General features: G+C 44.5%; 1 protein-coding gene across 1 annotated transcript in view; it reads right to left on the bottom strand.

The window, feature by feature from the left end:
- Window positions 1-5,690: 5,690 nt before the first annotated feature.
- The window catches only part of ap1s1 (adaptor related protein complex 1 subunit sigma 1), a 41,321-nt gene continuing 28,653 nt past the window's right edge, over window positions 5,691-18,358 (bottom strand). Inside the window, exons 3-5 of the mRNA XM_056300335.1 lie at window positions 14,069-14,177; window positions 8,492-8,629; window positions 5,691-8,278 (exon numbers count right to left, since the gene is read on the bottom strand). Of these exons, the coding sequence (XP_056156310.1) occupies window positions 8,231-8,278; window positions 8,492-8,629; window positions 14,069-14,177 (295 nt within the window). The 3' untranslated portion in view covers window positions 5,691-8,230. The remainder of the gene's footprint in view (window positions 8,279-8,491; window positions 8,630-14,068; window positions 14,178-18,358) is intronic.

The raw sequence follows: 18,358 nt of genomic DNA, 5'->3' as shown, positions 1-18,358 counted from the left end.
AGTTGGTCCTGATGACATACCTGTGGAGGCATGGAGATGTTTAGGAGAGATGGCAGTGGAGTTTCTAACTAGATTGTTTAACACAATCCTGGAAAGTGAGAGGATGCCTGAGGAGTGGAGAAGAAGCATACTGGTACCGATTTTCAAGAACAAGGGCGATGTGCAGAACTGTAACAACTACAGAGGTATAAAGTTGATCAGCCACAGCATGAAGATTTGGGAAAGAGTAATAGAAGCTAGGTTAAGAGGAGAGGTGACGATCAGCGAGCAGCAGTATGGTTTCATGCCACGAAAGAGCACCACAGATGCGATGTTTGCTTTGAGAATGTTGATTGAGAAGTATAGAGAAGGCCAGAAAGAGTTGCATTGTGTCTTTGTAGATTTAGAGAAAGCTTATGACAGAGTACCGAGAGAGGAGGTGTGGTATTGTATGAGGAAGTCAGGAGTTGCAGAGAAGTATGTAGGAGTGGTGCAGGATACGTATGAGGGAAGTGTGACAATGGTGAGGTGTGCGGTTGGAATGACGGATGGGTTCAAGGTGGAGGTGGGATTACATCAAGGATCGGCTCTTAGCCCTTTCTTGTTTGCAATGGTGATGGACAGGTTGACGGACAAGATCAGGCAGGAGTCTCCATGGACGATGATGTTCGCGGATGACATTGTGATCTGTAGTGAGAGTAGGGTGCAGGTTGAGGAGAGCCTGGAGAGGTGGAGGTATGCACTAGAGAGAAGAGGAATGAAAGTCAGTAGGAGCAAGACGTAATACCTATGCGTGAATGAGAGAGAGGACAGTGGAATGGTCAGGATGCAAGGAGTGGAGGTGACAAAGACATCTGAGTTTAAATACTTGGGGTCAACTGTCCAAAGTAACGGGGAGTGCAGTAGAGAGGTGAAAAAGAGAGTGCAGGCAGGTTGGAGTGGGTGGAGAAGTGTGTCAGGAGTGATTTGCGACAGAAGGGTACCAGCAAGAGTTAAAGGGAAAGTTTACAAGATGGTTGTGAGACCAGCTATGTTATATGGTTTGGAGACAGTGGCACTGACGAAAAGACAGGAGGCGGAGCTGGAGGTGGCAGAGTTGAAGATGCTAAGATTTTCACTGGGAGTAACGAAGAAGGACAGGATTAGGAACGATTATATTAGAGGGACCGCTCAGGTTGGACGGTTTGGAGACAAAGCAAGAGAGGCAAGATTGAGATGGCTTGGACATGTGTGGAGGAGAGATGCTGAGTATATTGGGAGAAGGATGCTGAATATGGAGCTGCCAGGGAAGAGGAGAAGAGGAAGGCCAAAGAGGAGGTTTATGGATGTGGTGAGGGAAGACATGCAGGTGGCTGGTGTGACAGAGGAAGACGCAGAAGACAGGAAGAAATGGAAACGGATGATCCGCTGTGGCGACCCCTAACGGGAGCAGCCGAAAGTAGTAGTAGTAGTAGACTGTGTGTGCAAGAGACCAGGTGGAAGGGGAGTAAGGCCAGGAGTATCAGATGTGGGTTCAAACTCTACTACCATGGTGCGGATGGGAGAAGAAATGGGATAGGGGTAATTCTGAAGGAAGAGTATGTCAAGATGTGTGCTGGAGGTGAAGAGAGTGTCAGACAGAGTGATGAGTATGAAGCCGGAAATCACAGGTGTGATGATGAATGAGAGTGGTGATTGGAGCAGACTTCAATGGGCATGTTGGGGAAGGGAACAGAGGTGATGAGGAGGTGATGGGAAGGTATGGTGTCAAGGAGAGAAATGTGGAAGGACAGATGGTGGTGGATTTTGTGAAAAGGATGGAAATGGCTGTGGTGAATACATATTTCAAGAAGAGGGAGGAACACAGGGTGACGTACAAGAGTGGAGGAAAGTGCACACAGGTGGACTATACCTTATGTAGAAGGCACGATCTGAAAGGGATTGGAGACTGCAAGGTGGTGACAGGGCAGAACGTAGCTTTGCAACATCAGATGGTGGTCTGTAGGATGACTTTGGAGACCAAGAAGAGGAAGAGAGTGAAGGCAGAGCCGAAGGTCAAATGGTGGACGTTGAAGAAGACTGTTGTGTGGAGTTCAGGCAGGAGTTAAGACAGGCACTGGGTGGTAGTGAAGAGTTGCCAGATGGCTGGGCAACCACTGCAGAAATATTGAGGGAGACAGCTAGGAAGGTACTTGGTGTATCATCAGGACAGAGGAAGGAAGACAAGGAGACTTGATGGTGGAATGAGGAAGTACAGTAAAGTATAGAGGAAGAGGTTGGCAAAGAAGAAGTGGGATAGTCAGAGAGATGAAGAAAGTAGACAGGAGTACAAGGAGATGCAGCGTAAAGCGAAGAGAGAGGCGGCAAAGGCAAAGGAAAAGGCGTATGGTGAGTTGTATGACAGGTTAGACACTAAGGAAGGAGAAAAGGACTTGTACCGATTGGCTAGATAGAGGCACCGAGCTGTGAAGGATGTGCAGCAGGTTAGGGCGATCAAGGATAGAGATGGAATGTGCTGACAAGCGAGGAGAGTGTGCTGAGAAGGTGGAAGGGCTACCTTGAGGAGCTGATGAATGAAGAACATGAGAGAGAGAGAAGGTTGGATGACGTAAGGATAGTGAATCAGGAAGTGCAGTGGATTAGCAAGGAGGAAGTGAGGGCAGCTATGAAGAGGATGAGGAATGGAAAGGCAGTTGGTCCTGATGACATACCTGTGGAGGCATGGAGATGTTTAGGAGAGATGGCAGTGGAGTTTTTAACTAGATTGTTTAACACAATCTTGGAAAGTGAGAGGATGCATGAGGAGTGGAGAAGAAGCATACTGGTACCGATTTTCAAGAACAAGCGCGATGTGCAGAACTGTAGCAACTACGGATGTATAAAGTTGATCAGCCACAGCATGAAGGTATGGGAAAGAGTAATAGAAGCTAGGTTAAGAGGAGAGGTGATGATCAGCGAGCAGCAGTATGGTTTCATGCCAGGAAAGAGCACCACAGATGTGATGTTTGCTTTGAGAATGTTGATGGAGAAGTATAGAGAAGGCCAGAAAGAGTTGCATTGTGTCTTTGTGGATTTAGAGAAAGCATATGACAGGGTGCCGAGAGAGGAGGTGTGGTATTGTATGAGGAAGTCGGGAGTGGCAGAGAAATATGTAGGAGTGGTGCAGGATATGCACGTGGAAGTGTGAAGGTGGTGAGGTGTTCGGTTGGAATGACAGATGGGTTCAAGGTGGAGGTGGGATTACATCAAGGATCAGCTCTGAGCCCTTTCTTGTTTGCAGTGGTGATGGACAGGGTGACGGACAAGATCAGGCAGGAGTCTCCATGGATGATGATGTTCGCGGATGACATTGTGATCTGTAGTGAGAGTAGGGGGCAGGTGGAGGAGAGCCTGGAGAGGTGGAGGTATGCACTGGAAGAAGAGGAATGAAAGTCAGTAGGAGCAAGATGGAATACATATGCATGAATGAGAGGGAGGACAGTGGAATAGTGAGGATGCAAGGAGTGGAGGTGACGAAGGTGGAGGAGTTTAAATACCTGGGGTCAACAGTTCAATGTAACAGGGAGTGGAGAAGAGAGCTGAAAAAGAGAGTGCAGGCAGGGTGGAGTCGGTGGAAAAGGATGTGATTTGCAGCAGAAGGGTACCAGCATGGTAGCCCAGTGGTTAGCGCTGTCGCTTCACAGCAAGAAGGTCCTGGGTTCGAACCCCAGGGCTGTCCAACCTTGAGGGTCATACTCTGTGTGGAGTTTGCATGCTCTCCCCTTGTCTGTGGTGGGTTTTCCCCAGGTGCTCTGGTTTCCCCCACCATCAAAAGAAAAATGCACGTTAGGTTTTTTACTCCTGTTTGTGCCCCTGAGCAAGGCAATGGGAAGAACTGGAGTTGGTCCCTGGGTGCTGCATGAAGGCAGCAGCCCACTGCTCCTAGCTACACAGATCACAGCTAGGAAGGGTTCATTTTCAGTAAATTAATTTCCACAACGGGATTACTAAAGGAAACTTAAGAGTTAAAGGGAAGGTTTACAAGATGGTAGTGAGACCAGCTATGTTGTATGGTTTGGAGACAGTGGCACTGATGGAAAGACAGGAGGTGGAGCTGGCAGAGTTGAAGACGCTAAGATTTTCATTGGGAGTGACGGAGGAGGACAGGATTAGGGTGACAGGAAGAGATGGAAACAGAAGATCCGCTGTGGCAACCTCTAATGGGAACAGCCAAACGTAGTAGCAGTAGTAATCTTTATCAAAAATGAAGTCCAGGCAAAGTTGCAAAGAAGGAATAAAGCCTTCATATCTATTTATACCCTATGAATAGCTTTTGCCTTGTTGCATTTAGTCCTCAAGTCTGAGTAGCTTACTTTGTCGCACAAACAAAAAAGGTGTATTTGGAAGACAGGGTACAAGCAGAAAATGCGAGTGAGTAAGGAGAGCGTTACAATTTTTAATACAATGGTTTATATAAACTGTGTATACACGTGGGCACCAGCAAATTAAAATGTTTTAATTGGAGCAGTTGGGTTTGCATTAGCAGACATTCTTCCATTATTTTCTTTGTCAGCGTTCCACGTGAGAACGCTACCGCAGCATGACGTCACACACCACCCCTGTCAGCAGCAGTACTTTCTCCCCACAGGCAGTCAGGTGGCTGAACAGCTGACACGCCCATATGCACCTTACATCATCCATGTGTTATTGTGTACTGTATATGATGTATGAACTCGCTGTTTTCATAGGGTATTTTTGGGGGGGTGGCGTGTCCTCGAGTTAAGGCAGAGAGAGCCAGAGCACAAGATCTTCATTGTATTCTAAACACCGTGAATATAATATGTTGACAATAAAGTTGAACTTGACGACCAAATAGCACAACACTCGCTGGTAGTAAATAGTTTTGTTTTTTATCTTCTTTAAACTGACAACCCCATAAAAGACAAATGAAAAGTAATAGTCCTGCAAAATAAGGAACATTGACAACAATTTTAAAAATAAAACGCATCTAAGAGATCCATTCATGACTTCTGAGTTACGGTATGGGATCAGAGGTTGTGGTAACAAGTGGCAGATTAACAGCTTCTGAAGAAAACACACAATTGGAAAGATACAATGCATCTGAATTTAGGGGATTTTACTGAAATTTTTGAAATCAACCCTTTTAAATAGAAAAATAAAAATATTCCTTAACAAAGTGGACTGACATGTACGTGTCCCTGCAGTATGTGCTGTTAGCAAATTGTACAATTACAATAATTTTCCTGAACAACAGCGCCATCACTCTCCCAGGTCTGGTTCACCTTGAAGAATGAGTAATAATGTTGACCTTTTTGTGCATATCCCGTCAGTACGAATGTAACAAAAATAGTATGGCTAGTATACACATACACATCCTGTCCTGCAGCTGCGCTGTGCAGCAGGCTGCATCGTGCTGCACTACTTAACACTCGTTCAAAATCAGATGCTGATGTTAGCATTAGTTAAATAAAATTATACAAAAAAAGTGCTAAAATGAAGGTAAGTGATAGCTTAAACAGCTATAGCGATGCAAGCAGTGGCGGCTGGTGCGAACAATTTTTTTTGGGGGGGGGCAATTTACCCTGGCGCAGCACACCTGACAGCTGCTTTAATGCCTATTAGGCTACATTGTCCTTCTTAATAACTCTGTGACTGTGTGGACAGTAAAGCAGCTGTCAGGTGTGCTGCGCCAAGGTAAATTGCCCCCCCCCCCCCCCCAAAAAAAGAAAAAATTGGTAGCACCAGCCGCCGCTGGATGGAAGCATTAGCTGCAGAGCAAGCATGTGATACAGCATTTCAGCATTCACTTTTTCCAGCTTCCCTGGCAGGTAATTCACCCAAGATAAGAAACTTTCATTCACAATAACCAGTAACAAGACACCCCTTAGAGTGTATTGATGGATGCATGAAACACATGTGGTTTGCTTTTATTTGTAAATGATGTCCCTACTTGTGAGGCTGCTCTTATTAGCTAACTTAAATCTTCAGAGTATTTCAAATACATGGGACCACCTTGAATTTTCTCCCCATGAATAACATTAAAGTAGTCTGTTGTGCTACTGAGGCCATTTAAGCTTGATCCAGTACAAGAGTGAAGTCATTAAATTAAAAAATAATTAATGGGGCGTCTGGGTATTGTGGCAGTCTACTCCGTTGCCAACCAATACGGGGATCACTGGTTCAAATCCCCGTGTTACCTCTGGCTTGGTTGGACATCCCTACAGGCACAATTGGCTGTGTCTGCGAGTAGGGAGTCAGATGTGGCTATGTGTCCTGGTTGCTGCACTAGCACCTCCTCTGGTCGGCCGGGGCACCTGTTCAGGGGGGAGGGGGAACTGGTGGGAATAGCGTGATCCTCCCACGCGCTACGTCCCCCTGGTGAAACTCCTCACCATCAGGTGAAAAGAAGTGGCTGGTGACTCCACATGTATTGGAGGAGGCATGTGGTAGTCCGCAGCCCTCCCCGGTTTAGCAGAGGGGGTGGAGCAGCGACCGGGACGGCTCAGAGAGTGGGATAATTGGCCAAGTGCAATTAGGGGAAAAAGGGGGAAAAATAAAAAAAAGTTAGCTAATAATACAATAATGAGATTTAATTATATTTTTTTCTCTCACATGATAATGTGCCCTTAGAACAGCATATGTGAAATAGAAAGAGGGCCAAAGACGTAGCACTCACAGCTTGATAAGTTTAATTACAGTTTATATGACTGGCCCACACTGAATTCAGCTATGAAGCAAATCTGAAAATTCTTATGAAAAGCTCTTATTTTTCTAACAGCCAATCAACCCAACAATGCCGATATCATCTATTGCCATCATATTGTGTTTACACAAGTCGTGTCACATCTGCATATTCTGTAGTACTACAGTCGAATAATTGGACCTTTTTTCATTGCTCCCCAAGATTCAAATCCCCCAACCTCATCTCATCACACATCACATCGCACGTCTCATCACACATCTCATCACTCATCTCATCACACATCTCATCACTCGTCTCATCATGTCTCATCACACGTCTAATCACTCATCACGTCTCATCACTCATCTCATCAATCATCTCATCACGTGTCATCACTCATCTCATCACACATCTCATCACACATCACATCACAAATGGAATGGAAGTCTCATCATACATCTCATCTAATCACTCATCTCATCACTTGTCTCATCTCACATCTCATCACTCATCTCATCACGTTCATCACTCATCTCATCACACATCCCATCACTAATCTCCTCACACATCTCATCGCGTCTCATCACTCGTCTCATCACTCGTCTCGTCACTCATCTCGTCACTCATCGCATCACACGTCTTATCACTCATCTCATCACTAATCTCCTCACATCTCATCAATAATCTCATCACTCATCTCATCACACGTCTCATCACACGTCTCATCACACATCTCAACACACATCTCATCACACATCTCATCACTCATCTCATCACTCATCTCATCACTCATCTCATCACTCATCTCATCACACATATCGTGTCCATCCAAGGATTCTACTCCCCAGTACATCCTCTGCATCTGTACCAATAGTTTGTATTGAAATTCAGTAGCCTAATTACAACTCAAATGTCTACATCCAAGGTCCTTATGTTAGTTAAAGTCACTTAAAGAGCATTGCTTGACCCTAAATACCACTGTACCCCAACTGCCCCTATAAAATCACCCCAATTCCCACCACCCAAAAAAAACAAAACACATAAAACTCTCAACCCTGTATACCAGTGCCAAGAGGTGTAAATATACGGTGCAGGTTGAAATTGAAGGCAAACTCAGATGTTCTCCTTGTTATCGTAGTCTTATTAAGTCTTAGAATTCTACTATACTCCTTAAAGTCATACTGTAACCCATACTTACACCCCACATCCTTCTCTCTGATAGAATGCCCCTCTACAACCCACTGGCTCATAATGAGGCTCTACAACTCCATCACATCCTATACACCTGTATTACATGCTGTTCATGTACACACGCACACGCACACACACACACACACACACACACTACATTGAGTAGACGCAGTCCTTGATTTCTAATTATGTCTGTTCCCCAATCCAACCTGTAGGGCAGTACCATAAATCATACCTACATAGAGGTTCAACCAAAATGGTTTATCTTTATACAAGTCTTTCCCAACACAAACCCCATTCCCTCCCCCTTGACTTCCAGTACTGTACACTGATACCCATAGTTTCTGTATTTTTTAATCTGTTATGAGGTTTAGGTGGTGTCAGCTTGTGGTGTAGGTACTATGCCAGCCCCATCTCTTCCAGGACACTCCTGGGTGACTCATCTTCCTGTAGAGTGAGAGAGGAAAACGCACAGAAGACCAAAAGACAAAAGCAAATTTAGAAGAGATGAAAATAATGGAGTGAGAGAGAGAGAGAGAGGGAAGACAGCGACAGAGAGAGGGAGAAAGAGGAGAGCAAGAGAAAGAGAGGATATAAACAAGAGCAAATGTTGCTTCAGAAATAGTATCTGATGTCTGCATGCATGCATGCACACTGTACCTCCTGTAGTAGGTCAGCTTGTTCAATTGCTTTGAGGACACTTTTCTTAGAGGTGTCCTGGATCTCTCCCCCCATTAGGAACTCGTCAAGGATGAAGTATGCCTTCTCAAAGTTAAAGATTATGTCCAACTCACACACCTACCAAAATAAGACAGATGAAATTGTATTATACACGTGCATTGTTCAAAAAGATAGTCTCTCTTTCAAATCAAAAGCATATTTTTGGTAGAATATTTAACAACTCATACCACAAAAGTAGTCAAGTTCCAACATTGGCAGCCCTGTAATCACTTACAGTGCATCTGGAAAGTGTTCACACCCCTTCACTTTCCCCACATGTTGTTATGTTACAGCCTTATTCCAAAATGGATTAAATTCCTTTTTTCCCCCCTCATCAATCTACACACAATACCCCATAATGAAAAAGCGAAAAAGGTTTTGTAGAAATTTTTGCAAATTTATCAAAAATAAAAAACTGAAATATTGCATGTACATAAGTATTCATACCCTTTACTCAGTACTTGGTTGAGGCACCCTTGGCAGCGATTACAGCCTCAAGTCTTCTTGGGTATGAAGCTACAAGCTTGGCACACCTATATTTGGGGTATTTCTCCCATTCTTCTCTGCAGATCCTCTCCAGCTCTGTAAGGTTAGATGGGGAGCGTTGCTGCACAGCTATTTTCAGGTCTTTCCAGAGATGTTCAATGGGGTTCAAGTCTGGGCTCTGGCTGGGCCACTCAAGGACATTCACAGACTTGTCCCGAAGCCACTCCTTCGTTGTCTTGGCTGTGTGCTTAGGGTCGTTGTCGTGTTGAAAGGTAAACCTTCGCCCCAGTCTGAGGTCCTGAGCGCTCTGGAGCGGGTTTTCATCAAGGATCTCTCTGTACTTTGCTCCATTCATCTTTCCCTTGATCCTGATTAGTCTCCCAGTTCCTGCCGCTGAAGAACATCCCCACAGCATGATGCTGCCACCACCATGGTTCACTGTAGGGATGGTATTAGCAAGGTGATGAGAGGTGCCTGGTTTCCTCCAGATGTGACGTTTGGCATTCAGGCCAAAGAGTTCAATCTTGGTTTCATCAGACCAGAGAATCTTGTTTCTCATGGTCTGAGAGTCTTTTAGGTGCTTTCTGGCAAACTCCAAGCGGGCTGTCATGTGCCTTTTACTGAGCAGAGGCTTCCGTCTGGCCACTCTACCATAAAGGCCTGATTGGTGGAGTGCTGCAGAGATGGCTGTCCTTCTGGAAGGTTCTCCCATCTCCACAGAGGAATGCTGGAGCTCTGTCAGAGGGACCATCGGGTTCTTGGTCACCTCCCTGACCAAGGCCCTTCTCCCCCGATTGCTCAGTTTGGCTGGGTGGCCAGCTCTAGGAAGAGTCCTGGTGGATCCAAACGTCTTCCATTTATGAATGATGGAGACCAGTGTGCTCTTCGGGACCTTCAAAGCTGTAGACATTTTTTTGTACCCTTCCCCAGATCTGTGCCTCGATACAATCCTGTCACGGAGGTCCACAGACAATTCCTTTGACTTCATGGCTTGGTTTCTGCTCTGACATGCACTGTCAACAGTGGGACCTTATATAGACAGCTGTGTGCCCTTCCAAATCATGTCCAATCATTTGAATTTACTACAGGTGGACTCCAATCAAGATTTAGAAAGATCTCAAGGATGATCAGTGGAAACATGATGAACCTGAGCTCAATTTTGAGTGTCATAGCAAAGGGTGTGAATACTTATGTACATGCGATATTTCAGTTTTATATTTTTAGTAAATTTGCAAAAATTTCTACAAAACCTTTTTCACTTTGTCATTATGGGGTATTGTATGTAGATTGATGATGAAAAAAAGGAATTTAATCCATTTTGGAATAAGGCTGTAACATAACAAAATGTGGGGAAAGTGAAGGGGTGTGAACACTTTCCGGATGCACTGTGTAGTCAGGGCTGCCAAGGCCTCACTATCTACTACTACTACTAATACTACTACTTTCGGCTGCTCCCGTTAGGGGTCGCCACAGCGGATCATCCGAAGGCCTCACTATCTAGACTTTCATAAGTGCTACAACTATGTAAATTAAAAATGAAAATCTCTCTCATTTCTCTCATCTTCAGCTGCTTCTCTGGGGTCGGGTCACGGTGGCAGCAAGCTAAGTAGGGCACTCCAGATGTCCCTCTCCCCAGCAACACCCTTCAGCTCCTCCTGGGGGATCCCAAGGTGTTCCCAGGCCAGATTGGACATGTAGTCCCTCCAGCGAGTTCTGGGTCTACCCCGGGGTCTCCTCCCAGTTGGCTGTACTGGAAAATCTCCAAAGGAAGGCACCAGGAGGCATCCTGATCAGATGCCCAAACCACCTCAACTGGCTCCTTTCGACATGAAGCAGCAGCAGCTCTACTCCGAGCTCCCTCCGGATGTCCAAGCTCCTCACCCTTTATCTAAGGCTGAGCCCAGACACCCTACGGAGGAAATTCATTTCAGCCGCTTGTATCCGTGACCTCACCCTTTTGGTCACTACCCAAAGCTCATGACCATAGGTGAGGGCTGGAATGAAGACTGACTGGTAAACTGAGAGCTTTGTCTTTCTGCTCAGCTCCCCCTTCACCACAACAGACCAGTACAACATCTGCATCACTGTTGATGCTGCACCAATCTGCCTGTCAATCTCCCACTCCATCCTATCCTCATTTGTGAACAAGACCCCAAGATACTTGAACTCCCTTCACTTGAGGCAACAACTCATAACCAACCTGGAGGGAGAGCCATGGACTCAGACTTAGAGGTGCGGACTCTCATCCCAGCCATTTCACACTCAGCTGCAAACTGCATGCTGGAGGTCACGTTCTGATGAGGTCAACAAAACCACATCATCTGCGAAGAGCAGAGATGCAATTCTGAGGTTCCCAAAATGGACACATGCCTCACTTTGGCTGCTCCTTGATATCCTGTCCATGAATATTACAAACAGAATCGGAGACAAGGGACAACCTTGGCGGAGTCCGACACCCACCAAAAACGTGTTTGACTTTGTGCCAAGAATGCGGAAACAGCTCTCACTTTGGTTATACAAGGACTGGATGGCTTGTAGCAACTGCTCCAGTACTCCATAATTCCACAGTACCCCCCACAGAGTGCCACGGGGTACTGGGGGGAGTTTAAAAATGAAAATGTCCAAGCAAAATTGGAAAATTTACTCAAAATTTACTCAAAAACTCACACATAAGTAAGGGACTCTAGTTTCTGGGTCTCAGCACAGTCGAAGGTGCCGTCGCTAGTTCATGTGGCCAATACTTTTTGCTAATTTTGGAACATGCTGCTCCGGCGGTAATTGGGTACAATGGAAGCACAGTTGTAAAAGGTTTGGATTAGAAGGAATAAATTATCAGTCGGCGTGATTGGTGAAGGCTGTCTTCCATTACGACCAATCAAATCAGCTCCTCTCATTCCCTTTAAAAGCAGCACACTGTCATGGCAACCTTCCAATTTCTTAATGGATGGTGAAAGTCCAGACTGGCCAAGGCAAGCAAAGCTTCTCACAGGAGGAAGCTGATGTCCATGTTCAGGAGGTGCAGTCGCCAAGTGTGCATACAACAGACAATAACACCAATTCCAATGTGATATAAGACAACACACAAACATGATTATTTGACATGCTACTGTTTAACGGGTCTTCGTTCTCACCAGTGTCTTTCTGTTTCCTATAGATTCGATGAACACAGCAGGAGTCCTTAAATAGTTGTGAATTAGCCTAGGCAATCAGGTCATTCTTTCAGTTGAATGATGTTAATTGAAATATTGAAATGCCCATCCCATGTTTTCTATGCGTAATGATGCACACTGACTCTTTTATATTAGAAGACAATGATACACATGCAGATGTTTTGTTTTGTGATTAAAAAAGTTTAGGACAATAGTCATTATATAGATTACTCATGAGCTAGGTCAACATAGCATACATAAAAGTGGCATATGGGATTTTGCATAAGTCTATGCTTAGTGCACCTTCGCCTAAAGCCCGATAACTACCACACAATGCCTGCATCTGCGCTAAGTCTGGTCTGACCAAGCGGAGACGCAGGCGTAATATTTGGTTTATTTTGATACCAAACTAGCACTGCCCCACCTGATTTTGACTGACACACCCTCTACTGTACCCCCACACCCATTTCGGCAAAAGCACTATCATGGCAAGCCTGGAAATTAGTAAACGCGGCCTGATGAGAGAAACACCATCTTACACCCAGTGAAATTGTCACTACATCTGTGTTGGTGTTACTGACGGACTGGCACCGTCCGGAAACTAGAACCCAAGAAGTTAAAAAGCTTGATGAGGTGATGATGAATCACTGACTCATTGTTACTGCAACAAGTTGAGTTATGGCTGGGGGCTATGTTGTATGTATGAACTGAAGAAAAAAAAATAGGGATTCTCAAAGTGCAAAGCCATATGCCCTTTGTGAAGTTAAAGGGGAAAAACAACAAGGATTTTTGTTTTTATCCCTCACTTCAGACCAAAACTTAATGAGTACATATCAAGCTGCTTAGAGTTCAGTGTTGGAATCAGGCGAAAACTTCGTGTGAAAATTCTTCACTTTTTCTCAATAGAACTCCGATGGGAATTGTTTACCTACTTTGAACGTTATCACTTGAATGGGTGTTATCAGTGGTTACCAGCCTCATAGATATTGGTTAGAAGGGGCCTGCTACACCTAGTGGTAGGTTTAGAAGGCCGTTATCCTGGTTGATCACTAATATGAATACAAGAAGACTCCAGATCCAGTCCAAGAGGAAACAAACAAATTTGCTTTCAAAATTGTTCTGCACTTCAGTTCAGACCATAGAAACACACATCAGCCGAATGGGAAATGTAGTGCGTACACTCAATGCTTTAGAAATGGTTTGATACCCTTGCACTGATCTATGCCTCGCCACAGTTGATCACAGAGGTCTGCAGAGAGTTCCTCAGACTCCATGGAGTGGTTTTTGGCCAGACATGCAGTGTGAATTGTGGGACCTTATATGCACAAGTGTGTGCCTTTCTAAACTATGTCCAGTCAATTGCCACTGGTGGACCCCAATCAAGTCCTCCATCTCAAGGATAATTAAAGCAAACAGGATGCACCTGACCACAATCTGGAGTGCCACACCAAAGGGTCTTACTTAGGTAAATGAGAGATTTCAGTTTTTGATTTTAAATACATTTGCAAAATTTCAAAAAATGTTTTTGCTTTGTCATTATGAGTTATTGGGTGTAGATTGATGGGCAAAATTGGCAATCTTATATCTACAACACAATAAAGTATGCAAAAAGTGAAGGGGTCTGAATACTTTCTGAAGCCACTTGCATACATACAAAGATAGACCCTTACAGAGAAAACAGACAATGGCCAAACTGCAATCACACAGGGGAGCAAAGCTATTGGTCTGATGTTTCCCTCAACCTTAAACTAAAGTGACTATGTCATCAAAATGTGTATTTCCTGGTCTTAGTGCAGTGTGAAATAGACTAAAGATAGAAAGTGAGAGACAAGATGAACAGAACACTTCAGATGGACATAAATAGAAAAAAAATGAGACTCACACTGCCAAAGTATTTATCCAGCAGTTCAACAAAGCGATGGATGACTTCCAGGGTGATGAGTTCATTGTCCTGCTCCTCGATTGCACAGCAGAAATACAGGCTGGCATACCTGGACACGCAGGCACACAGACAAGAGGAATATTGTCTTAATAATAACATTTACGTTTGTGCTTTATACGAGTAACATGCCATTTGTCATTTGAATGGTTGTCAGAAGAGTGAACACTGGCGTGACTACCTGCCACTGTTCTCCAGACCTTTCTATTGGTTTGGCTCTGTTGTCTCTTACATTCCTTTAGCCAAATGGACAGTTGCTCATTCTGCTGACAACTTCACAAACTTGTTTGTGCGTTTTAACTGATAATCCTGTGTGTTTTGGGCCGCCAGTTTACCTGGCTACTGGATTCCTCCTTGCCTCCCCCAGCTGCTGTTGTTCTATTCCGGAGCCTACACTTGGTACAACACCTGGAATTACTCTACCTTTCATACTCCATCCAGCAACACCGTTACTTCAACGCATGGCAGGGAACTCTTTCAGCTAGGAGCCCACCTCTCTGAGCCACCACCGGCAGTGCATCTGCATATCGCTCATCACTTTCGTCGAAAACACATTCACCATGGACCCCGACAGAGCCAAAACCAATATGCTCCTTCTGGTCTTCCGCTCCTTGTCCCTCAAGAAAGTCTGGAGGAACTGTTAGCACACTAGCTAACTTAGACAGGTCAGCTAGCGTCAAACTCAAACTCAACAAAATAAAAAAATCTCACCATAGGGCTAGTTAACATCCACTCACTAACCAACAAGGGACTTATACAGTATGCCTTGCAGAAGTATTCAACCCCCTTGACAGACATCAGTAATTCTGGATTATAAAAGATACTCACACATCTGTTGCTGAACAATATTATTGTTGTGAACACATAAGCTCTAATAGCATATAATATAAAATATAGTGCTTGCATCAGTATTCAACCCCTTGTGCTCTGAAAGCTCAAAGTTTACACAAATGACAAATTATTCCTAAAACAAACTCAGGTTAACACAATGGGACATAACTAGTGTGCACCTGTAAGATATTAAACTAATGGCCCGGTTTATGGGTATAAATACCTCTCTGTGTAAAGTTCATTAGCCGGGCATGAACTCCCATCAGAAAATGAAGCCAAAGCAGCAGAATACTGAAGTAAGAGACAAAGTGATTAAAATGCAGAAGGCGGGAAAGGGACACAAAACAATATCCAAGTGTTTGGATGTCCCAGGAACACTGTTGGATCCACTGTCAGAGAGTGGAAGCTGTATCACACCACCCAGACACTTTGTAGGACAGGCTGTCCCTCAAAGCTAAGTGTCCGAGCAAGACGTTGGCTGGTGAGGAAAGCCACACATGATCCTGCAGTCACTCTGAAGGAGCTCCAGAGGTCAGTGGCTGAAACTGCAGTAAATGTGCATGAGTCAACCATATCACGGCTCTCCATAAATCTGGCCTGTATGGGAGGGTGCAAGAAAGAAGCCGTTGCTCAAAACTTTGCATATAGAAGCACGGTTGGAGTTTGCTACCAAGCCTGAGAGAGACCCAGTTAGGATGTGGGTAAAGGTTTTGTGGTCAGATGAGATGAAAGTTGAGCTTTTTGGCCAAACCTCAAAGCGTTATGTGGTGCAAACCTAACACTGCTCAAGTTCTAAAAGAACACCCCCCCCTACAGTGAAGCAGGGTGGCAGCAGCATAACGCTATGGGGTTGCTTTTCATCTGCAGACACTGGGAACCTTGTTCACACTGAGGGAAGTATAGATGGAGCTAAATAAAGGGAAATATGGAAGAAAACCTGTTGCAGTCTGCCATAAAACTGAAGCTCGGGAAAGGTTCACCTTCCAGCAGGATGATGATCCTAAGCAAAAATGGCATGGCTCAGCAACAAAAAGGTGAAGGTTTTGGAGCGGCCAAGTCAAAGTCCAGACCTCAACCACATTGAAAATCTGTGACGGACTGAAAATCGCAGCGCAGAGGTTCCATCCCACCAACCTGAAAGACCTGTACAAATTCTGCCAAGAAGAATGGGTAACAATTACTCCAGAGGAATGTGCAAAGCTTGTACATACTTACCCCAAGAGAATCATAGCCGTTACTGCAGCAAAAGGGTACTCTACAAAATACTGGTATGTGGGGGTTGAAAACTTATGCAAGCGCTACATTTTAGTTTTTAATTTATTTAAAAAAAAGTCAGTGAAACCTAACTTATGTTGGCTGTGGGAATATGCTGTTAGAGCTTATGGGTTCACCACAATAATATTGTTCAGGGACACACGTGTGAGTATCTTTTATAATCCAGACCTTACTGATGACTGTCAAGGGGGTTGAATACTTTTGCAAGGCACTGTGTGTGTGTGTATATATATATATATATATATATATATATATATACACACACACACACACACACACACAAGATAAAATAAAAATTTAAGTAAGGTGCAAATATCAACACCGGTTCGAGTAGAACCTGAGACCACATGGCAGCCACTGATTCCCAGCACTGGGTGGCAGGAGCTGTACTTGCAAATAGTTTCATTAGAATTTTAAGAATGTATTTACAGAATAAGAGTTACTTACAGGGTAGTGTAGGTTTTATGCAGTGTGTCCTATACAGCAAGCACAGCAGGGAAGATAATAGGGGGCAGGGATGGGTTGCTGGCAATGTCAAGATCTGTGGGTGTCTGGGGGCTTGTTAGAAGGGCCTACTGCTGTAAGACTAACCCCAGGTAGGCATTGCTGGTTATTACTGCTGAAGTTTCTCATATAGACATTGTCACCCGGTTTTAACACCAGAATGACCGGGATTTCGCTCCTACCTAAAATGACCATGGGCGGTCAAAATGACCGCCTGTTTTTAAAATCTATATTCTGTCAAGACAGATACCCAATTGAGATATTAATGCACTGCATATGTCAGTATGTCTGTTAGGAAATTAACTTACACCAAAATTAACATTTTAACAGCTTTAATACTGTTTTTCAAACAATTTAAAATGGCCGCTGTCCAAACACCTGTAAATACTGCAACGCCTCGGTGGTAGTCATGGTGCGTCTGTAACCAGACATGTTGGACATAATCAAGTTTAGACTATTTGTCTGCACTGGAGAACGCTAGTGTTTCTAGGTCAGAGCAACGAACTTTGCGAAGGAAATGACGCGACAAACACACGTAATAAATACTGAAATGATGCACATGACGTGTAAATTACGAGTCGTCTTTTCGAACGCTCATGGTCGTTTTGGGTAGATCTTATAACTTTTTTGTCCAGTTGATCTAAAACTAATTTTAATGCAAATATATGCAATTTTAGGAGCATTCAGGGAACGGCAGGTCTGTATTCCGCCCCCCCCCCCTCCAAAGTTATTAAACTTTGAAAATCCAAAACCGTGAAAATGGCGGCCTTGGTCGTTCCAGTGTTAACTCTGTCTCTTGTGCATGGTAATCATGTCCCACCTTCTGCTTTTCCTGCTTTCTCTCCAATTTTGCCTTCATGTTTGGGCGCAGCAGGTCCAATCTCGACTTGGGCCTACCTCCCATCAGCATCTCTGCTGGAGTGCAAGCAGTTGTAGTCTGTGGCATGAGGCGGTATTTCAACAGGAAACGTGAAAGCCATGTGCTAAGAGTCCCCTCTCATCTGTTTCAGGCCTTCCTTCACTCCCTGCAAAGCTCACTCAGCCAAACAATTTGAGGCTGGGTGGAAAGGAGCTATCTGAATGTGACAAATGCCATTCTGTTGCATGAACTCACTGAACAGCTCACTGGTGAATGTTGGGCCATTATCAGTGACCAGAATGTCATTCACAATTTATACAGACCATAAACCCCTGATGAGCCTGTTCATTGAGACCAAATGTGTCCCACCGCCAGCTTCAGCCAGGATACAGCGTTGGGCTGTCACACTGTCAGCCTACCAGTACACTATAGTGTACAGAGCACGTAAGGATAATGCTAACGTCGATGCACTGAGTCGACTACCTTTACCTCCATGGCTGTCTTCCCCAGTATATTGGAGGTGATGGAGGGCCAATCTTCCATGAGCTGTTGGAGCTGCCCAGGACAGTCTGTATCATAGGAGGGAAAGGATTCAGTGTTTGTAGTAGAGGCCCAGCAAGGAAGTAATTCCCCTGGAGGTAAGGCATAGAAGAGGTTTGTTGCGAGAAGAGGTAATAGGTGTATCTTTTATCAGTTTTGATCCCATAGCTAATCTTGGTCAGATTGAGGATGGTGCCAGTCTTGGAGAGAAAGTCCAGGGCAAG

The sequence above is a fragment of the Lampris incognitus genome, chromosome 20 (genome assembly GCF_029633865.1).
Source record: "Lampris incognitus isolate fLamInc1 chromosome 20, fLamInc1.hap2, whole genome shotgun sequence".
Lineage (NCBI taxonomy): Eukaryota > Metazoa > Chordata > Actinopteri > Lampriformes > Lampridae > Lampris > Lampris incognitus.
The sequence above is the reverse complement of the archived record's forward strand: the minus strand, read 5'-3'. Positions and strand labels throughout refer to the sequence as shown.